Source organism: Lonchura striata, chromosome 10, assembly GCF_050655825.1.
Source record: "Lonchura striata isolate lonStrDom1 chromosome 10, ASM5065582v1, whole genome shotgun sequence".
NCBI classification, from domain to species: domain Eukaryota; kingdom Metazoa; phylum Chordata; class Aves; order Passeriformes; family Estrildidae; genus Lonchura; species Lonchura striata.
The window spans coordinates 24,864,161-24,880,087 of NC_140712.1; the positions used below are offsets into that span (position 1 = coordinate 24,864,161).

General features: G+C 65.2%; 1 protein-coding gene across 2 annotated transcripts in view; it reads right to left on the reverse strand.

The window, feature by feature from the left end:
- RASGRF1 (Ras protein specific guanine nucleotide releasing factor 1) overlaps window positions 1-11,179 on the reverse strand; it is a 28,247-nt gene extending 17,068 nt beyond the window's left edge. For both annotated transcript variants that reach the window (XM_077785977.2, XM_077785976.2), the window contains exons 1-3: window positions 10,814-11,179; window positions 2,703-2,809; window positions 1,711-1,858 (exon numbers count right to left, since the gene is read on the reverse strand). In XM_077785977.2, coding sequence (XP_077642103.1) covers window positions 1,711-1,858; window positions 2,703-2,809; window positions 10,814-11,089 — 531 coding nt within the window. In that variant the 5' untranslated portion in view covers window positions 11,090-11,179. The remainder of the gene's footprint in view (window positions 1-1,710; window positions 1,859-2,702; window positions 2,810-10,813) is intronic.
- Window positions 11,180-15,927: the final 4,748 nt, after the last annotated feature.

The following is a 15,927-nucleotide window of genomic DNA, read 5'->3' on the forward strand; positions in this document are numbered from 1 at the left end:
CAGCTTTGCTCTCGCTGCTCCAGCTTTGCTCTCACTGCTCCGGCTTTACTCTCCCTGCTCCGGCTTTACTCTCCCTGCTCCAGCTTTGCTCTCCCTGCCCCGGCTTTGCTCTCACTGCCCCGGCTTTGCTCTCCCTGCCCCGGCTTTGCTCTCACTGCCCCGGCTTTGCTCTCCCTGCCCCGGCTTTGCTCTCCCTGCTCCGGCTTTGCTCTCACTGCCCCCGCTTTGCTCTCCCTGCTCCAGCTTTGCTGTCACTGCTCCGGCTTTGCTCTCCCTGCCCCGGCTTTGCTCTCCCTGCCCCGGCTTTGCTCTCCCTGCCCCGGCTTTGCTCTCCCTGCCCCGGCTTTGCTCTCCCTGCTCCAGCTTTGCTCTCCCTGCCCCGGCTTTGCTCTCACTGCTCCCCCTGTGCTTTCTCTCCCTCCTCTGCTCCTCACCTGTCTCCCCCCCCCCCCCCCCATGGCCAAAACCACTTGGGAAGTGACAGGAAAAGGCAAGAAACAGCACATGTGCCATCCAGAACATGGGAAATTGGGAAAATGTGATCTGGATTTTGATTTTACAGAAGAGAACAGAAGGAAACAGCTTGGAAAGAGGACTTTCCTGGGGCGGAGGAGGAAGATGTCCCATTTTGGACAGAAGGGAGGAAAAAAGGTGGAGTTTGGACTGTCTGGGAAAAGCCAGAACATGCCAGAGCAGGTGGCCACAGGCTCATGGTCACTGATCCAGCTTGTACACATCTGTTTCACCCCATTTTACTACGTGGATCAGATGTCAGAGTGGATTTTAGAGCCCGTTGTGCACCCCAACACATGGTCAGGGATTGTTATTGACCTGCGCATTTGACCCCAAAAATTAAAGTTTTAAGGAAAAGCCCTCCATTAGGACGGGTGAAACTGCCCTCGCTGCCCCCTCAGATGCCCCTCTGAGGCGATGTTGGGGTTCTGAGTGATTTGGCACCAAGGTCCCAGCCCTGGCAGCCCACTCCTTGGTGCCTCCACCCCACGGCCCGGCGTGAGGAGAGCCTGGCACGGCACTGGCTCCGGGGCGCCCCAGGGTGCCCCACCCTCGCTGTCCCCACTGCCCACCCCACTCCAGCAGTGCCAGCACCCACCCGTGGGCAGAGGGCAGGGAGGGCTCCGTCCTGCGGGCAGGGTCGGGCAGCGTGGGGATGGAAACGGGGCATCCCCAGTGCCAGCAGCCCTCTGCCAGCAGCACCCCCAGCACCGGGACACTCAGTGCTCTCCCCCTGCCAGCAGCCCCCGCGCCCAGGAGCCTCGCCCCGCTGCCAGGCATCTCCTCAGCCTCCTCATCCTCCTCCTCCTCCTCCTCCTGCAGGTGCCCCAGGGACACGCGTGTCCCCCGGCCCCGCCTGCTCAGTCACCTGCGCACCTCGCTGCCTGTACCGGCCCGGTGCCACCCTTCCCTCGCCCCGCGCCGAGGGAATTGCTGCCGGAGCCCCGGGGCATGCGGCAGGCAGGGGCTGCCCGGGCTGGTCCCGCAGAACCGCCCGGAGCAGCACCCGTGGGTCCCGGCATCCGCGGGGTCCCGGCACCCGTGGGTCCCGGCACCCGTGGGTCCCGGCATCTGCGGGGTCCCATCACCTGCGGGGTCCAGCCCCGCCTCGCTAAAAGAGCCGAGCCCCTGAGCGCTGACCCCGCCGGCCATGCCCCCGGTCACCCCGGGAGCATCGGGGCACCCTCGGGGCTTCACCTCGGCCTTGAGGCGCTCGATCTCGATCTCCCCGTCCTCGATCTGCTGCCGGAGTTGCTTGGCAACCGTCTTCTCGGTCTCCACGATCTGCAGGAGATGGAGGTACTTCTGCATCAGCGCCTCGTGCTCCGTCGCCAGGTTCCTGTAGCTGCAGCAGACGCGGCCGTGAGCGGCTCTCCCCCGCACGCCGGCACCGGCACCGGCACCGGCACCGGCACCGGCACCGGCACCGCGGCTCGGGCTGCTCCGCGCCGGGCCCGGCTCACGGCCCGGCAGGAGCGAACCTGGGGGCAGCTCCTGCTGCTCCCGAAGGATTTGGGCTCCCACAAGGGGCGAGCAGAAAGCGCGGAGCAAACTTCAATGGAACCACAGGAGTCAGAAAGGACCCCAAGCACCCATGGCCGAAGCTCTGTAACTGCCACGTTCCAGGAGTTTAAGAAGGACACGTGTGGCACAAGCTCCTACGAAGTCCTGCTCCGGGCAGGGGCTGCAGGGATGGAGTTTCTGCCATTCCTGCTCCTGGCAGGGGATGGTGTTTTTCCCTGAAACACCCTGATCAGCTCCCACCCGATCCCACAGCTCGCTGCCAGCCCAGCGCCTTCCTTCCTTCCTTCCCCAGAGGCACCGGCGCTGTGCTGGCACCCGGCTGCTCCCCTGGCAGCTGGGCCGTGCCAGCGCTGCCAGGAGCCCGGACAATCCCTGTCCTGGCCAGGTTTGCCATCCCAGGACAATCCCTTCCTGACGGGCTTTCAGCCTGAAGGTGAATCCCTCTGGCTGCAGGCTGGGCCAGGCAGTGCCAGCCCGCCAGGGTGGCCGGTGGCACGGGACAGGGATGGGAACGGGGACAGGGGCACAACTGAGCACAGTCCCCACTCAGCGCAGGGTCCCCAGAGTGGGGAGCGTCCTGCTCGCCCTGCCCCAGGCACCCTCAGCACAGCGGCACCTCTGTGCCACCGTGAGCGTGACCCCCAGCCGCGGGGCACGGGGCACACCTGGCGTGAGCTATGGCTGCCACCCACTCGTCGCAGTCCTTGGCATCCTCAGTCCTCAGCTCCAGCGTCTTCTGGTTCTCATGGTTGAAGTTAACGGTGAAGTAGTGCTGTGGGGGGAGCACAGGGGTCACGGTGACACACTGCACGGGGGTCACGGTGATGGTGACACACTGCACGGGGGTCACGGTAACGGTGATACACTGCACGGGGTCACAGTCATAGTGACACACTGCACGGGGCTGCCTGAAGGTGAGGCCAAGCAGAGCCCGGGTCCCTTGGGCTGAGCCCGGCTCCCTCAATCCAAGCCCAGCTCCCCCAGTCCAAGCCCAGCTCCCCCAGTCCAAGCCCAGCTCCCCCAGTCCGAGCCCAGCTCCCCCAGTCCGAGCCCAGGTCCCCCAGTCCGAGCCCAGCTCCCCCAGTCCGAGCCCAGGTCCCCCAGCCCGTGCCCTCTCCCCAGCCCGTGCCCTCTCCCCCAGCCCGTGCCCGCTGCCCCAGCCCATGCCCGCTGCCCCAGCCCATGCCCGCTCCCCCAGCCCGTGCCCGCTCCCTCGTGTCCCGCTCCCCGGGCTCGGGGGGTGGCCGTGGCGCGGGGCTATTTTTAGGCTCCCTTGACATTTGCAGTGTTTGTGCTAATTGTGCGCGGTGCCGCCGGGTTTGTGCCGCTCCTCTGCTTCCCTGCAGTCTCCAAGGAAACAGGTACCACGCTGCAGTGCCGGATGCTGCCCGGAATAACTGGGCTAAACCCAACCCACTGGAGCGAGCTCCTCCTGACATCATCTGCTCCTCTGCTGGGTTCCATCAGGGGCCCGAATGCACGGGTAAGAACTGCCTCAAACCAGGGAGCACAGCCTGGCAGGACGCGGCAGCCCCGGCTGGGCCATGTGTGCCACGAAAACACCGACGGGCAGCAGCTGCAGGGCCCTGGCGAGGATGCAGCCCCTTCACCCCTGCCGTGGATCCTCTAAGCACAGGATCCTTTACTGCTGGTCCTGGGGACAAGCTTTGTCCTGACAGAGCCATCCCCAGTGCCAAACAGCAGCACCCATCGCCCACCCCAGTGTCACACACCAGCACCCATCACACCCCAGTGTCAAACACCTTCCACTGCCGTGCTCAGGCTGCCCGGAGCTCCTGGCTGCCTGCAGGACACCTCTGGGGCTGCAGCAGCTCCCCAGCCTTCACATGCCACCCCCTTTCCCTCCCTCCCCCTCCCAGAGGCTTTTACTGGCAAAGCCACCAAAAACCCACGATCCCTATGGGGGGTGTTCTGTAGGCCAGCTGTACACCCACCCGACGCCCCCTCCCTTGTAACTGCATCAAGAGGAGCTCCTCAGCTTGGCAAGGCTGGAAATGCCCCCTAAACAGCAGCGAGGAGTGGGGGAGCCCCTCTAGGCCCTGGTGCCCGCGGCAGCTCCCGGCACCGCAGGAACGAGAGCACAGCGTGCCCATCCCCTCTCAGGAGCCAACACCCACAGCCCGAGCTCGGTGACCTCCTGGGACTGGGAACACGGGGAGACACTTCCAGGAGCCCCCCAGGCCTGGCAGGAGGGCAGGAGACAGCGAGCCCTGGGCTGTCCTGGGCAGATCCCGTGTGCGCTCCCGGGGTGCCGTGGGGATGGCACGGTGCCCTTCGTGCTGCTGTGGGTGAGGGCACCCGCGGAGAGCCCCGTGCCCACAGCACAGCCTGGGTTGGAGCACCCTGACCTCCCCGGCGCCCTGGGAGAGCCTCGGGGCCTGTCCGAGGGTGAAGCAAGGGGTGCCGAGCCCAGGACAGGAACTGGGGCAGGCACCTGCAGCAGGTGGCCTGGACAGGTGCCCCCTTGCCCCCCTGCCTCTGCCCCCTTCACCCACTTGAGGCACCCCCAGCACGTCAGCACGGCGGTGTGACCCAGCTCACACCCAGGCACTGCCGAGGGCTGTCGGCTGAGAGCTCTCTGAGCCCCCAGGGCAGGGCTGCGAGCCCCCAGGGCAGGGCTGTGAGCTCTCTGAGCCCCCAGGGCAGGGCTGCGAGCCCCCAGGGCAGGGCTGTGAGCTCTCTGAGCCCCCAGGACAGGGCTGAGAGCCCCCAGGGCCGCTCTGTCCCAGGCTGTGAGCCCAGCCCAGCTCCTGGCAGCACACACACCCTGCATGTGCTGCTCCAGTTTATCCCCACACAATTCCCAGGAAGTGCAGCGTGCTGGGAAGGAGGAAGTTATTTGATATTTGAATAATAAAACTCCCACCACCTTTTATCTCCGCCTAAAAGATGATCCCTCTCTGCCATCGCAGTGACACATCGCACCAGCAGCCCGGGAGCGCTTCCCGGCACTCGCTGCGGCCTGAGGATCAGATCCACAGACAGAACCAGACCCACGATGGGACCAGGCCCACGGACAGACCCAGCACAGGACCAGCTGCTCACAGCGCCAGGCAGAGGGTGGGAGTACCGGCGTGAGACCCCAGCTGCACCACAGCCCCAGCCCAGCGTCCCTGGGGCTGTCTGTGCTGCCCAGGCAGGGCACGCGCTGCCCACGGTGCCACTGGGCTCCTCCTTACCCCCGATTTTGGTTCATCTATGACCTCAAGAGCTCCCAGCCCCGGGACCAGAGCCCCCATGCCATGCCGTGCCATGCCATGCCATGCCATGCCAAAATGAGCGGATGTGGTCCCTGGAGGCTCCCTCCTCACAGGCTCTCCCAACTCCCCTGTGTCCATGTGCCTGCCGAGCCCCGCTGCGGGCGGCACAGCCCCAGAGCCGTGCCAAGTGTCCGTGTGTCCCTGTGTCTGTGTGTCCATATGTCCCTGTGTCCATGCGTCCATGTGTCCGTGTGTCCATGTGCCCTGTGTGCCCGTGTCTCCATGTGTCTGTGTCCCTGTGTCTGTGTGTCCCTGTGTCCGTGTCCATGTGTTTGTGTGTCTGTGTGTCCATGTGTCCATGTGCCCGTGTGTCCGTGTGTCCGTCTGGCCCCGCAGGACACACGGCCCTGCAGCCGCCCCTGGGGATGCCAGGTGCCCACCCCTGGGGATGTCCCGCAGGGGGCACAGCAGCTCTGCCCGCAATAAGGACGGGGAGCGTTCCAGGTCAGCACGGAAAGCAGCTCAGGGCCCCCAGCCCCGTGACCCCGGGGACGGTCCCCTGGGCCCCCCCAGCCCCGTGACCCCGGGGACGGTCCCCCGGGCCCCCCAGCCCCGTGACCCCGGGGACGGTCCCCCGGGCCCCCCCAGCCCCGTGACCATCCCCGGCTCCCCACGGGCCCTGCCTGCTGTGGGGTGACGTTCCCCAGCCCCTGATGCGCACAAGGACTCCCAAATCAATTCAAATCAGCTTTGAAGCGACGCGTTCTTTCCAGCGTAGAAAATCAGCCTCTCGCGGTGTTTTAGGATTGGCAGAGGGGCGTTCGTTCCCCGAACCACCCACCAGACCCCGGGCTGCTGCGGCTGGGGGTGGGCGCCCTCCCAGCACCCCCGCGCCGGTCACTGCAGGGTGAGCGTGGGGGACCCGAGAGGCGCCCCAGAGCAGCGGCTGATCCTCCCCGGCCGTGCTGTGCCATCACAGGGGCTTCCCCCACAGGGATGCCCACCACCCTCGGAACTGCCCGCCCTCCCCGGGTGGCAGATCCACATCCGCCTGCTTGTGAAGCTGATGGTTATTCCAGCTGACACAAAGGGCAAGAGGAGGAGAATTTTCCTGCTCTGGATGGATGAGTCTAAAAATCCACAGCCAGCCATGGCAGCTTTTAACATCCCTGACCTACATACTATGTGCTCTGGGAAAACAGGACCTCAGAGTTGGATGCTCCAGCAGCTCATTTCCGTGCTGACAATAAGAAAAAATATCCCAGAGGCTGCAATTTCCCCTCTTTGTTTCAGTATGGGCTGTCAGGATATTTGGAAATGGATACTAGAGGTGAGCATCACCCTTGTGGAGCCGGCTCAGGAGTTATGCGCAGAAATATTCGTAAAATAATTAAAATAAATCAATTTTCCCCCTGATTTTATCCGGTGCTGCTGGCAGCCGGGAATGCAGGCATGGCTGGGACTAACACTATGAGCATCCCCCTCACTCAGAAATCCCCACATGGCATCACCCAATATACCAATTAATTAAAAACCCAGTGTCACCCCCATGCTGATGAGTAGTTCAGGTTTAAGCCCACAAATTATAATTTATAGTCTCCAAAAAATCAGATTGCCTGGAATGACATCCAGGTAGAAGAATTCTCACTGCCCCACATGGCTGATGCTCATGGACCTGAGGGCAGCACTGGGATCTGGGGATGCAGCACCCGGGACATCAATCCTAGAGTCTGGAATAGCTTGGGAGCTGCCCTGCTCACGATGCCCACGGGTGACCTGCTCAGCCCTGCCCCACTGCCGGGGCCTGGCCCCTCCGAGCCCCCTCCAAGCCCTTCTGGGTGCCAGGGTGGAGCCCCTGCAGGGCCGGGCACGGCTGGGTGCCGCGGCCCCACGGCCGCACCCCGCAGAGCTGCCGAGCTCTGGCACTGCCAGGGACGGCTCCGGCACCGCGCCTGGCACCGGGCTCTGGGACGGAGCTGCCGGGCTGGCAGGGGCTGCTGCCAGTCCCCAGGGCATCCAGAATCCCACACTGCCAGTGCCTCAGCAATGGGCGCCACAGCACGGGGGGAACAGGGTGCTCCGTCCCTGGAAAAGGCCCTGGAGAGGGAAATCCCGTCCGGGCAGGGGTGCCCAGGAGCAGCCCCGGCCGGGGCAGCAGAGCTCAGCTCCTGAGCCGAGGGCTCCGCCGCCTGACTCAGCAGCACGCTGCCCCTGGCCGAGGGCTCCTGCTCAGGAGCAGCCCGTGGCACTGGGGTGTGGGTCCGGAGACTGGCCCAGGCTGCCGGGGCAGTGGTGGAGTCCCCAGCCCTGGGAACCTTCCAAAGCTGCGTGGATGCAGCACTTGGGGCACGGGGCAGGGGCAGCCCGGGCGCTGCTGGGGGAGGAACGTTGGACCGAGTGGCCTCACAGGGCTCTTCCAACCCCAGTGATGCTGGGACTCCAAATCCAGCTCCAGGCTGGATCCATGGAGCAAACCCAGCCCATTCCTGCTGCCCAACTGGCATTCAAAGGAGGCCCTCACCCCACACTGGGGTGTCCTTGGGGCTGGGCTTGGATCAGCGCTGGACCTCATACCTGCTCAGCTCCTCTACCAGGATCTCACCTTGGCCGTGCCCCTCCCTCCTGGGGCACCCCACAGCCTGCCCAGGGAGGGAGAGGTGACCCCGTGAAAGCACATCCCACCTCCAACACCTCCGGGGCCGGGGGCAGCGGGGCTGGGTGTGGCAGGGCCCTGACACCACAGCAGGGGAAAGGGGGTTCGCTCCCAGCACCGCTGGCACTGCTGCCCCGAGCAGCCAGCTCACAGCTCCCCAGCCCCTGCCCCAGGCCACTGCCTGACCTCACCCTGCAGGAAATTATCTCCCCCATCCAACTGCTTGGAAGGAAAGTTCGCTTCTGGAAAAACAAAACAAAGTTTCCAGAGGCAGCAAATCCCTCTTTGGTGTTCCAGTTTTCCACGTGTCTTTGCTCCCTTATTCTCACATATACCAATGCTAAAATTCACTGTGTTCCAGGGAAAAGCTCCCCCCAAAGCAAGATACGTATGCATTAAAAAGGGGGGTTTGAAAGCCCCACCTCTTAAAGTTTCTCCTTTGCAGAGAACTGGGAACCTTTCAGGCTGCACTCCAGCGAGGAAGGAATCCAAACTGGAGCTCCTCTGCCTCAAGGAACACTGTCCTCAGAGCTGGAAGTGCACGGGTAGTTAAACACCCTCAGAACACAGCTAACGGGATCACGGGCAGCGCTGGAAATTTCCTCAGCACCTTCCTCCAGGGGCTGCTGGCATGGCCGGGTCCCGGGTGAGCCTGGCACCGAGGCTTTCCCTGGCGTGGGGGGCACAGACCCTGCCCAGAGCACGGCCTGGCTGCCACCTGCTCCTCCTGCCCTGCCAGCCTGCAGGCCTGCACCATCAATATTCGCTGCTTATCTCATCCCTGGGCCATTAATGAGCTTGCAGAGCAGCGGGCATCCAGCGCCGTTTGGCCTCAGGAATGGCACAGCAGCCCAGGCCAGGCGCTGGACCGCGGCAAAGCCACGCGCGGCCGTGGCAGGGGACGTGTTTGCCACGGCAGGAGCTCCCTGTGCCAGCTGCCCTCACTCACCGCGAGGATCAACACTCGGGTGCATCTGGAACGGGAGAGGGGATGTGACATCCTCCCGGGGTGTCTGCATGGTGGCGAACCCCTCCTGCACAAACACGAGGACCCAGGGCCCCGATGCCAAGCTTGATTCCAGCCTGGCCAGGAGGGCTGATTGCAGCCCGGCTGGCAAACTTCGTGGAAGCTGAACTAGGAGCACACAAGGTCTGTCGCTGAAGGGGCAGCAGTGACAGCCACAGCTCTGTGACCCCTTGCAACTACAGACCCCCCTCGCCGCCGCAGCCCCCGAGGTCTCCACAGCTGGGCTGCAAGGAGCCCCGGCTGGGCAAAACCCACCGTATTTCCCTCTTCACAAGGAAATATTCCTGTGCTGCAAGCCAGGAGGGAGGGGATGTGCCAGGGAGCAGTGGTGCTGCATGCCTGGTTCTCTCGGCAGGGTTTTCCAGCTGCCAGGAGCAGCCAGAATCAGGGCCCGATTTCCTCCCAGGCTGCCCCATGCCCTGGGGTGCCGGGGGTGCCCGGGCCCCGTCCTGCAGTCTGCCAGCAGCACTCCCAGCGCCTCCCCGGAGCCTGCCAGGGAGTAATTATGCAAGCCCTGCAGAGCCGGACCCAAAACACGCCGTGCCTCCTCACGGTCCCAGCCCGGGACGGTGCTGCGGGACCCCCCCGCTGCCCCACGGAGGGGCCCCGGTGCACCGTGCCACCCACAGGGCACACGTCCACGCTCCACAGGCCGCCAGCGGGTCAGAGGGTGAATCCAGCCGGCTCCTGGCCCCGCTGATGGGACTGGGGGTGGCTCTGGAAGCGATGGATGGGGACTTGCCCCCGCAGCTGGAAGCCAGCCCTTCTCCCCCTGCCTGGACCCATCCCCTCTCCGGCCGCTGCGGCGCATCCCAGCTCCCGCAAACCACCCCACACGAACACGCCGGGGGCTGCCAACCTCCATGCCGTGCTGCCCCAGGAATACCCTGCCCAGCCGGGAAAGGCACAGCTGGTGGGAGAAACCCACCCGGGGACCCGTCAGGGGCTGCGGGCCTCACGGCCGGGACCGCAGCAGCCCTGGGGCTGGGGGCACCTGGGTTGCCCCCGGCCCCCGCAGGGCTCCGCTGCTCCCGCGCTGTCGCCCGCGGCCGGCAGCGGCGGCAAAGGACGCGGGAGCCCGGCGCCGGCGCGGGGGGCTCGGGGCAGCCGCGCTCTGCTTTCCTCCCCGCCAGGGGTGGGGATGGAGGTGCAAAGCGCACACGTGGCGAGCGGCAATAGCGTGAAATGTGCCTGAAAACAGGCCCTGGGCTCCCCGCGCCCAGCCACGCACCCACCGCAGGCTGCTCGCAGCGCCGGGCCGGGAGAGCGGCCGGGCAAACCACGGGGCGCGGGAGGGGCGGACGGGGCTGGGGAAACAGCGAGGCCGCGTACCGGGGGCTGCCCCTCGGGAGCCCCGCGGTGCCCCCGCCCCGCCGGGGCCGCTGTCCCGAGCCCCGAACCCCAAACCCAACCCCAACCCCAAACCCAAACCCAAACCCCAAACCCAAACCCAACCCCAAACCCCAACCCCAACCCCAAACCCAAACCCAAACCCAAACCCCAAACCCAAACCCAAACCCCAACCCCAAACACCAAACCCGCCGGGCCGGGGGGGACGCGGGGCTCTGCAGCGCCCAGCGCGGCCGCTGGGAGGCGCCCCGCAGCCCCCCGCTAATTACCGGCGGTTAATTAGACGGGAGGGGGAATGGGGGTGCCCCGGAGAGAGCCCAACACCCCGCAATGAACCCGCCCGCTGCTCCGGCACTGCAGCCCTGGGAATCCTCCTCCTTCCCCCGCACAGACCGGCCTCATCCTCACCTCCCCAGCCCGGTCACGCGTGGGGCAGGTCACGGGCGCCGGAAGCTCCGGGGGTGCGGGGCCCGGCCCCCGCGGGGCATCCTCCCTCCCCCTCCGCGGGACCCCCGTGTCGCCCACCTGCTTCTCCAGGGAGTCCTTAGCCGAGAGGGGGGGCTTGGGGGAGGGCGCGCGGTCGCAGACGCAGCCCTCGAGCAGGTAGAGCCCCGAGGGCCGGGAGCTGGAGTCGGTCTCGAAGTAGAAGAGCATGTTCTGGAGCAGCGCGAACCACTTGGTGTGCCATTTCGTGTTGTCGGCGCTCCGCTTGCTCAGGTATCCGCGCCGGGCCCCGTCCTTCTTCGCCAGCAGCCCCAGGTGGGCGACGTGCCCGTCATTGAGCCGCATCCCCTTCTGCATCCTGCCGGCTCCGCGCTCACATGGCCCCCGCCGCGGGCGGGGCCGCGCCGAGCCGCCCCCGCCGCCCCCGCAGACCCCGCGGTCCCCGCAGCATCAGCGGCCCCCGCTGCCCCCGGGGAGCCGCCGGGCGCTCATCCCGCGGCCCGGCCCCGCCGAGCCCCGGCCGCGGCTGTGCCGGTGAGCGCCGCGTCCCGCACCCGCCGCGCGGAGCCGCGGACGGGCGGGGCGAGTGACGGCGGCGGCACCGGGGACCGTCAGCGCCGAGCGGAGCCGCGCCGCGCCGAGCCGAGCCGAGCCGAGCGGAGCCGCGGCCCTCCCTCGCTGCCGCTCTCCCCGCCGTGCTCCTTCCCTGCCGCCGGCTGCGGGGGTGGTCGCGCCGCGCTGCGCTCGCCGGGGCCGCCCCCGGGCCGCGGGATGCCGGGGCCGCCGCCAGCTCCGTCACCGTCAGCAGCGCCAGCGCCGCTCCGCACCGAGAGGGACCCCCGAGCCGAGAGGGACCCCCGAGCCGAGAGGGACCCCCAGGCCCAGAGAGACCCTCAGGCCCAGAGAGACCCCCGGGCCGAGAGGGACCCCCGGGCCAGAAGGACCCCCGGGCCGAGAGAGACCACCAGGTCCAGAGAGACCCCCGGACTGAGAGGGACCCCCGGGCTGAGAGGGACCCCCGGGCCAGCACAGATCCTGCCCACAGCTGGAGCCCCGAGAGGGACCCCCAGGCTCAGCCAGAGCTGAGACAGCTCCAGACACACAGGACCCCGAGAGCAAGGGGGACCCCTGGGCACGTGGGACCCCAGGACCAGCCAGAGCCCCTAGGGACGGACCCCAGACCTGGGGAGCCCTGGGGAAGTGGAGCCCAGGCCAAAAGGGGCACTTAGGCAGGGGAGGACCTGGAGAGAAGTGGCGCCAGCAGGCAGAGCAGAGGGATGGGTTGTTTTTCTGTTTGTCTCACTCTCGACCCCTCTTCTCCATCCTGGCCTTGCGTGTTCTGCCAGGCAGGGCAAAGCTGGGCAGAGCGGGCACTTGGAGCGCTGGGCACTGGCTGCAGCTGACGCCTGGGCAGGGAAGGGAGTGCCCTGGTGCCCTGGTACCCAGGGCCTTGTCCAGCCAGGAGTGCCAGGTCAGCCGGCTGCCACAGCGATGGGCACCGAGAGCGACACCTGCAATGTGGCACGCCAGTCCTGCAGCAGAGCCAGCCCTGACCTGAGCCCCAGGTGTGACAGAGCCCTACAGACAGGGGGGACAGCAGGACAGCCCTGGTCATTGGCTTCGTTTCTGCTGAAAATGCTGGCGGAGCTCCAAGGAGCCCGGTGAGGTCACAGGTTGCCATGGGAACGGGAGGGAACAGGCTGGAATTGGGAAGGGTGCTGGCACTGCCAGGATGGAGCTCCTTGGCCCTGCTTCTGCTGGAACACGTGCCCATGGCTGCCTCAAGGGACAGCCCGAGGCCTGCTGCCCCAGGGTCAGTGCCAGCAGGGCAGAGTGGGACTGGGGGCACCCACTGCCCCTGCCCCTCATCCTCCCACCCCCGTCCCTGTGCCCCTGTGCCAGTGTGCCCCTGTGCCCAGCTGCAGGCAGATTTGCAGGGTGCTCCAGGGCTTTCCCAGAGTGGCCAGCTCCCCTCCACGGCCAGGGGTCTCTCCCTTCCCGTTTCTCCAGCCTCATCAGCGAGGTGCCACATCCCATTTCCCTGCTGCAGCCTCCGCTGGGCTGAGAGATGGCTCCCAGCACGAAGCAGAAGGTGCCCCCTGTGCCAAAGCTGTCACATATGAACAGTGCAGTGGCACGGAAAGAGACCCTTTGTGGCAGCCTGATAAAGTCCTGGATGAAATAACAGCTGGGAAGCTGGCATTAATAATAATAATAATTGTATAATTGTTGGATGGATGGGAGCTGCCTGACACCCTGGAGCTGCCAAGCCCTGTGACCAGCCCGGGTTGTGCCTGGAGGGGCAGGGTGCTGGGGGCCGTGGTGCACCTGGGCATGAAGAGTGCCCAGGGACAGGCCCAGTGTGCCCACTGCTCACGGGGCGAGGGGCCCAGTGCCCTAAGGACGGCAGCACGCGGGCACTGGGGCAGCTGGACTGTGCTGGGGCTGGTACCAGCCCAGCCTCTGCACTTGCCACTGGTGTTGGCTCAGTTCAGACTCGCCCTGGAAGATACAGAGGGTGATGGAAACATCACTGAGAGCTTCCAAGGCTCAAGCCACGGAAAGTTTGATTCCTGGCACCAAGGGAGGTGTGTTTCCTGCAGGGGCCATGGATTCCATCGGGGTTTGCAGTGTGACTCTCCTGGCCCAGCAGCGAGGGAATTGTTCCTCATGCCCCGAGTGCCAGCAGAGCCAGCCTCAGCGTGCTGCCCATGGGACAGGGAGTTCACCCCGAGCAAACACTGCCCAGCTTTCCAAGTGCTTTCATTGCTGGGGTATCTTTGCTCCTCACTGAGGTGGTAAACAAACATGGAAGTGGCTCTTGGGGGCTCCCGTGCCATGCACAGCCTGAGCAGGTCCCCAGGCAGAGGGAGCAGGAACTGCAGCAGCACCCGAGGGTGCAGCTGGCACAGGAGAGCAGGGGGCTGGGGGGCACAGCAGCACCTGGGGGGACAGGAGGGACAGGGGGGCACGAGGGAGCAGGGACAGGGGGGACAGGGGGACGAGGGACAGAGATGGGAGCTCAGGGCAGGCGAGGTGCCCGGAGCATCCCCCACGGGAGCACCCGAGCAGCACAGACACCCTGGATCAGCACAGACACCCTGGAGCAGCACAGACACCCTGGAGCAGCACGGACACCCTTGGGCAGCACGGACACCCTGGAGCAGCACGGACACCCTTGGGCAGCACGGACACCCTGGAGCAGCACGGACACCCTGGAGCAGCACGGACACCCTGGAGCAGAGCAGACACCCTGGAGCAGCACGGACACCCTGGAGCAGAGCAGACACCCTGGAGCAGCACGGACACCCTGGAGCAGCACGGACACCCTGGAGCAGCACGGACACCCTTGGGCAGCACAGACACCCTGGAGCAGAGCGGACACCCTGGAGCAGCACGGACACCCTGGAGCAGCACGGACACCCTGGAGCAGCACGGACACCTGGAGCAGCACAGACACCCTGGAGCAGCACGGACACCTGGAGCAGCACGGACACCTGGAGCAGCACGGACACCCTTGGGCAGCACGGACACCCTGGAGCAGCACGGACACCCTGGAGCAGCACGGACACCCTGGAGTAGAGCAGACACCTGGAGTAGAGCAGACACCTGGAGCAGCACAGACACCCTGGAGCAGCACAGACACCCTGGAGCAGCACGGACACCCTGGATCAGCACGGACACCCTGGAGCAGCACGGACACCCTGGATCAGCACGGACACCCTGGAGCAGCACAGACACCCTGGAGCAGCACAGACACCCTTGGGCAGCACGGACACCCTGGAGCAGCACAGACACCCTGGAGCAGCACAGACACCCTGGAGCAGAGCAGACACCCTTGGGCAGCACGGACACCCTGGAGCAGCACGGACACCCTGGAGCAGAGCAGACACCCTGGAGCAGAGCAGACACCCTGGAGCAGAGCAGACACCCTGGAGCAGAGCAGACACCCTGGAGCAGCACAGACACCTGGAGCAGCACAGACACCCTGGAGCAGCACGGACACCCTGGAGCAGCACGGACACCCTGGAGCAGCACAGACACCCTTGGGCAGCACAGACACCCTGGAGCTCAGCCGCAGCAGGGATGTGGCAGCCTGGCACCGCTGGGCACGGCTGGGTTTTCCAAGCCCCTGGAAGGCATCGTGGCCAAGGGGGACAGTAACCACGAGCTGCTGCACGCTCCAGGCCGGGTCCCTGCAAACACGTGGGGTTCGCCCCCCGACAGGCAGAACAGCCCTGAGCCCCCGCTGCCGAGGCTCTGTGGCACTCACATCCTCTGGACTCAGCCGTAATTGTGTCTCTCAGGAGAAGCACAGAGAGAGGCAGGGAAAACCATCTTTACCTCTGCTCCTCCTTGGTTTTCTCCATGTAGAATGCAGTATGGAGATTGTTCACCTGAAGCGACCGCTTGATTAAATTCTGGTTGAAGTTGTTTAGGTTCAATGACCAATCCAGCTGCGTCTCAAACTCTCAACACAAAATCACAAATTAGTTAAATAGGTAAGTAAAATGTAAGTATATAGAATAAGATAGTATCTCTTTAAATAGTATATTAATATAATATCATTTTAATAAAACTGTCCTTCAGCCTTCTAATCTAAAACCAAACATCATCATTTCTTCCCATCAGGGCTCGCCCGATTTCCGATAAGGCTTTGGGATTTTAAAGGTGTTTCCTGTCCCTACAGGTACGAGGTGTCATCAGGCACCCCCATCCCCCATGCCTGGCTGCATCACCTGGCCCAAGCTGGGCACGTGTGCCCAAGGGGAAGGTGCAGGTGGCACGGCTGGGTCACCCTGGACAATCTGTCCTGGGGCTGGACACGCCGTGGCCGAGCAGGAGATCCCCAGGGCCACAGGGATGGGCCGGGGGAGCAAGGCCAGCTCTGCAGCTCTGCCAGCACTCCTGGGAAGAGCCCTGCTGGGCTCCTGCACACCAAACTCTGGTGCTAATTAAGGATTTAATATCCAAATCTCTGGAACTGACTCATCCCTTACTGCCACAGAGAAATCCTTTCTCCCTGTCTCTCCAGCAGCCAGCAGGGAACACAACAAGACACGTGGGTGCCTGCCATGGGGTGATGGCTCAAGGAGCTGCAGAAGCCACAGGAAATGTTCTTCTGGTCCTGGGGGAGAAGCAGGCCCCGATTTCAGCTGGCACTCGGCACGCCCGTGCCCCGGGAGGCCCCGGCT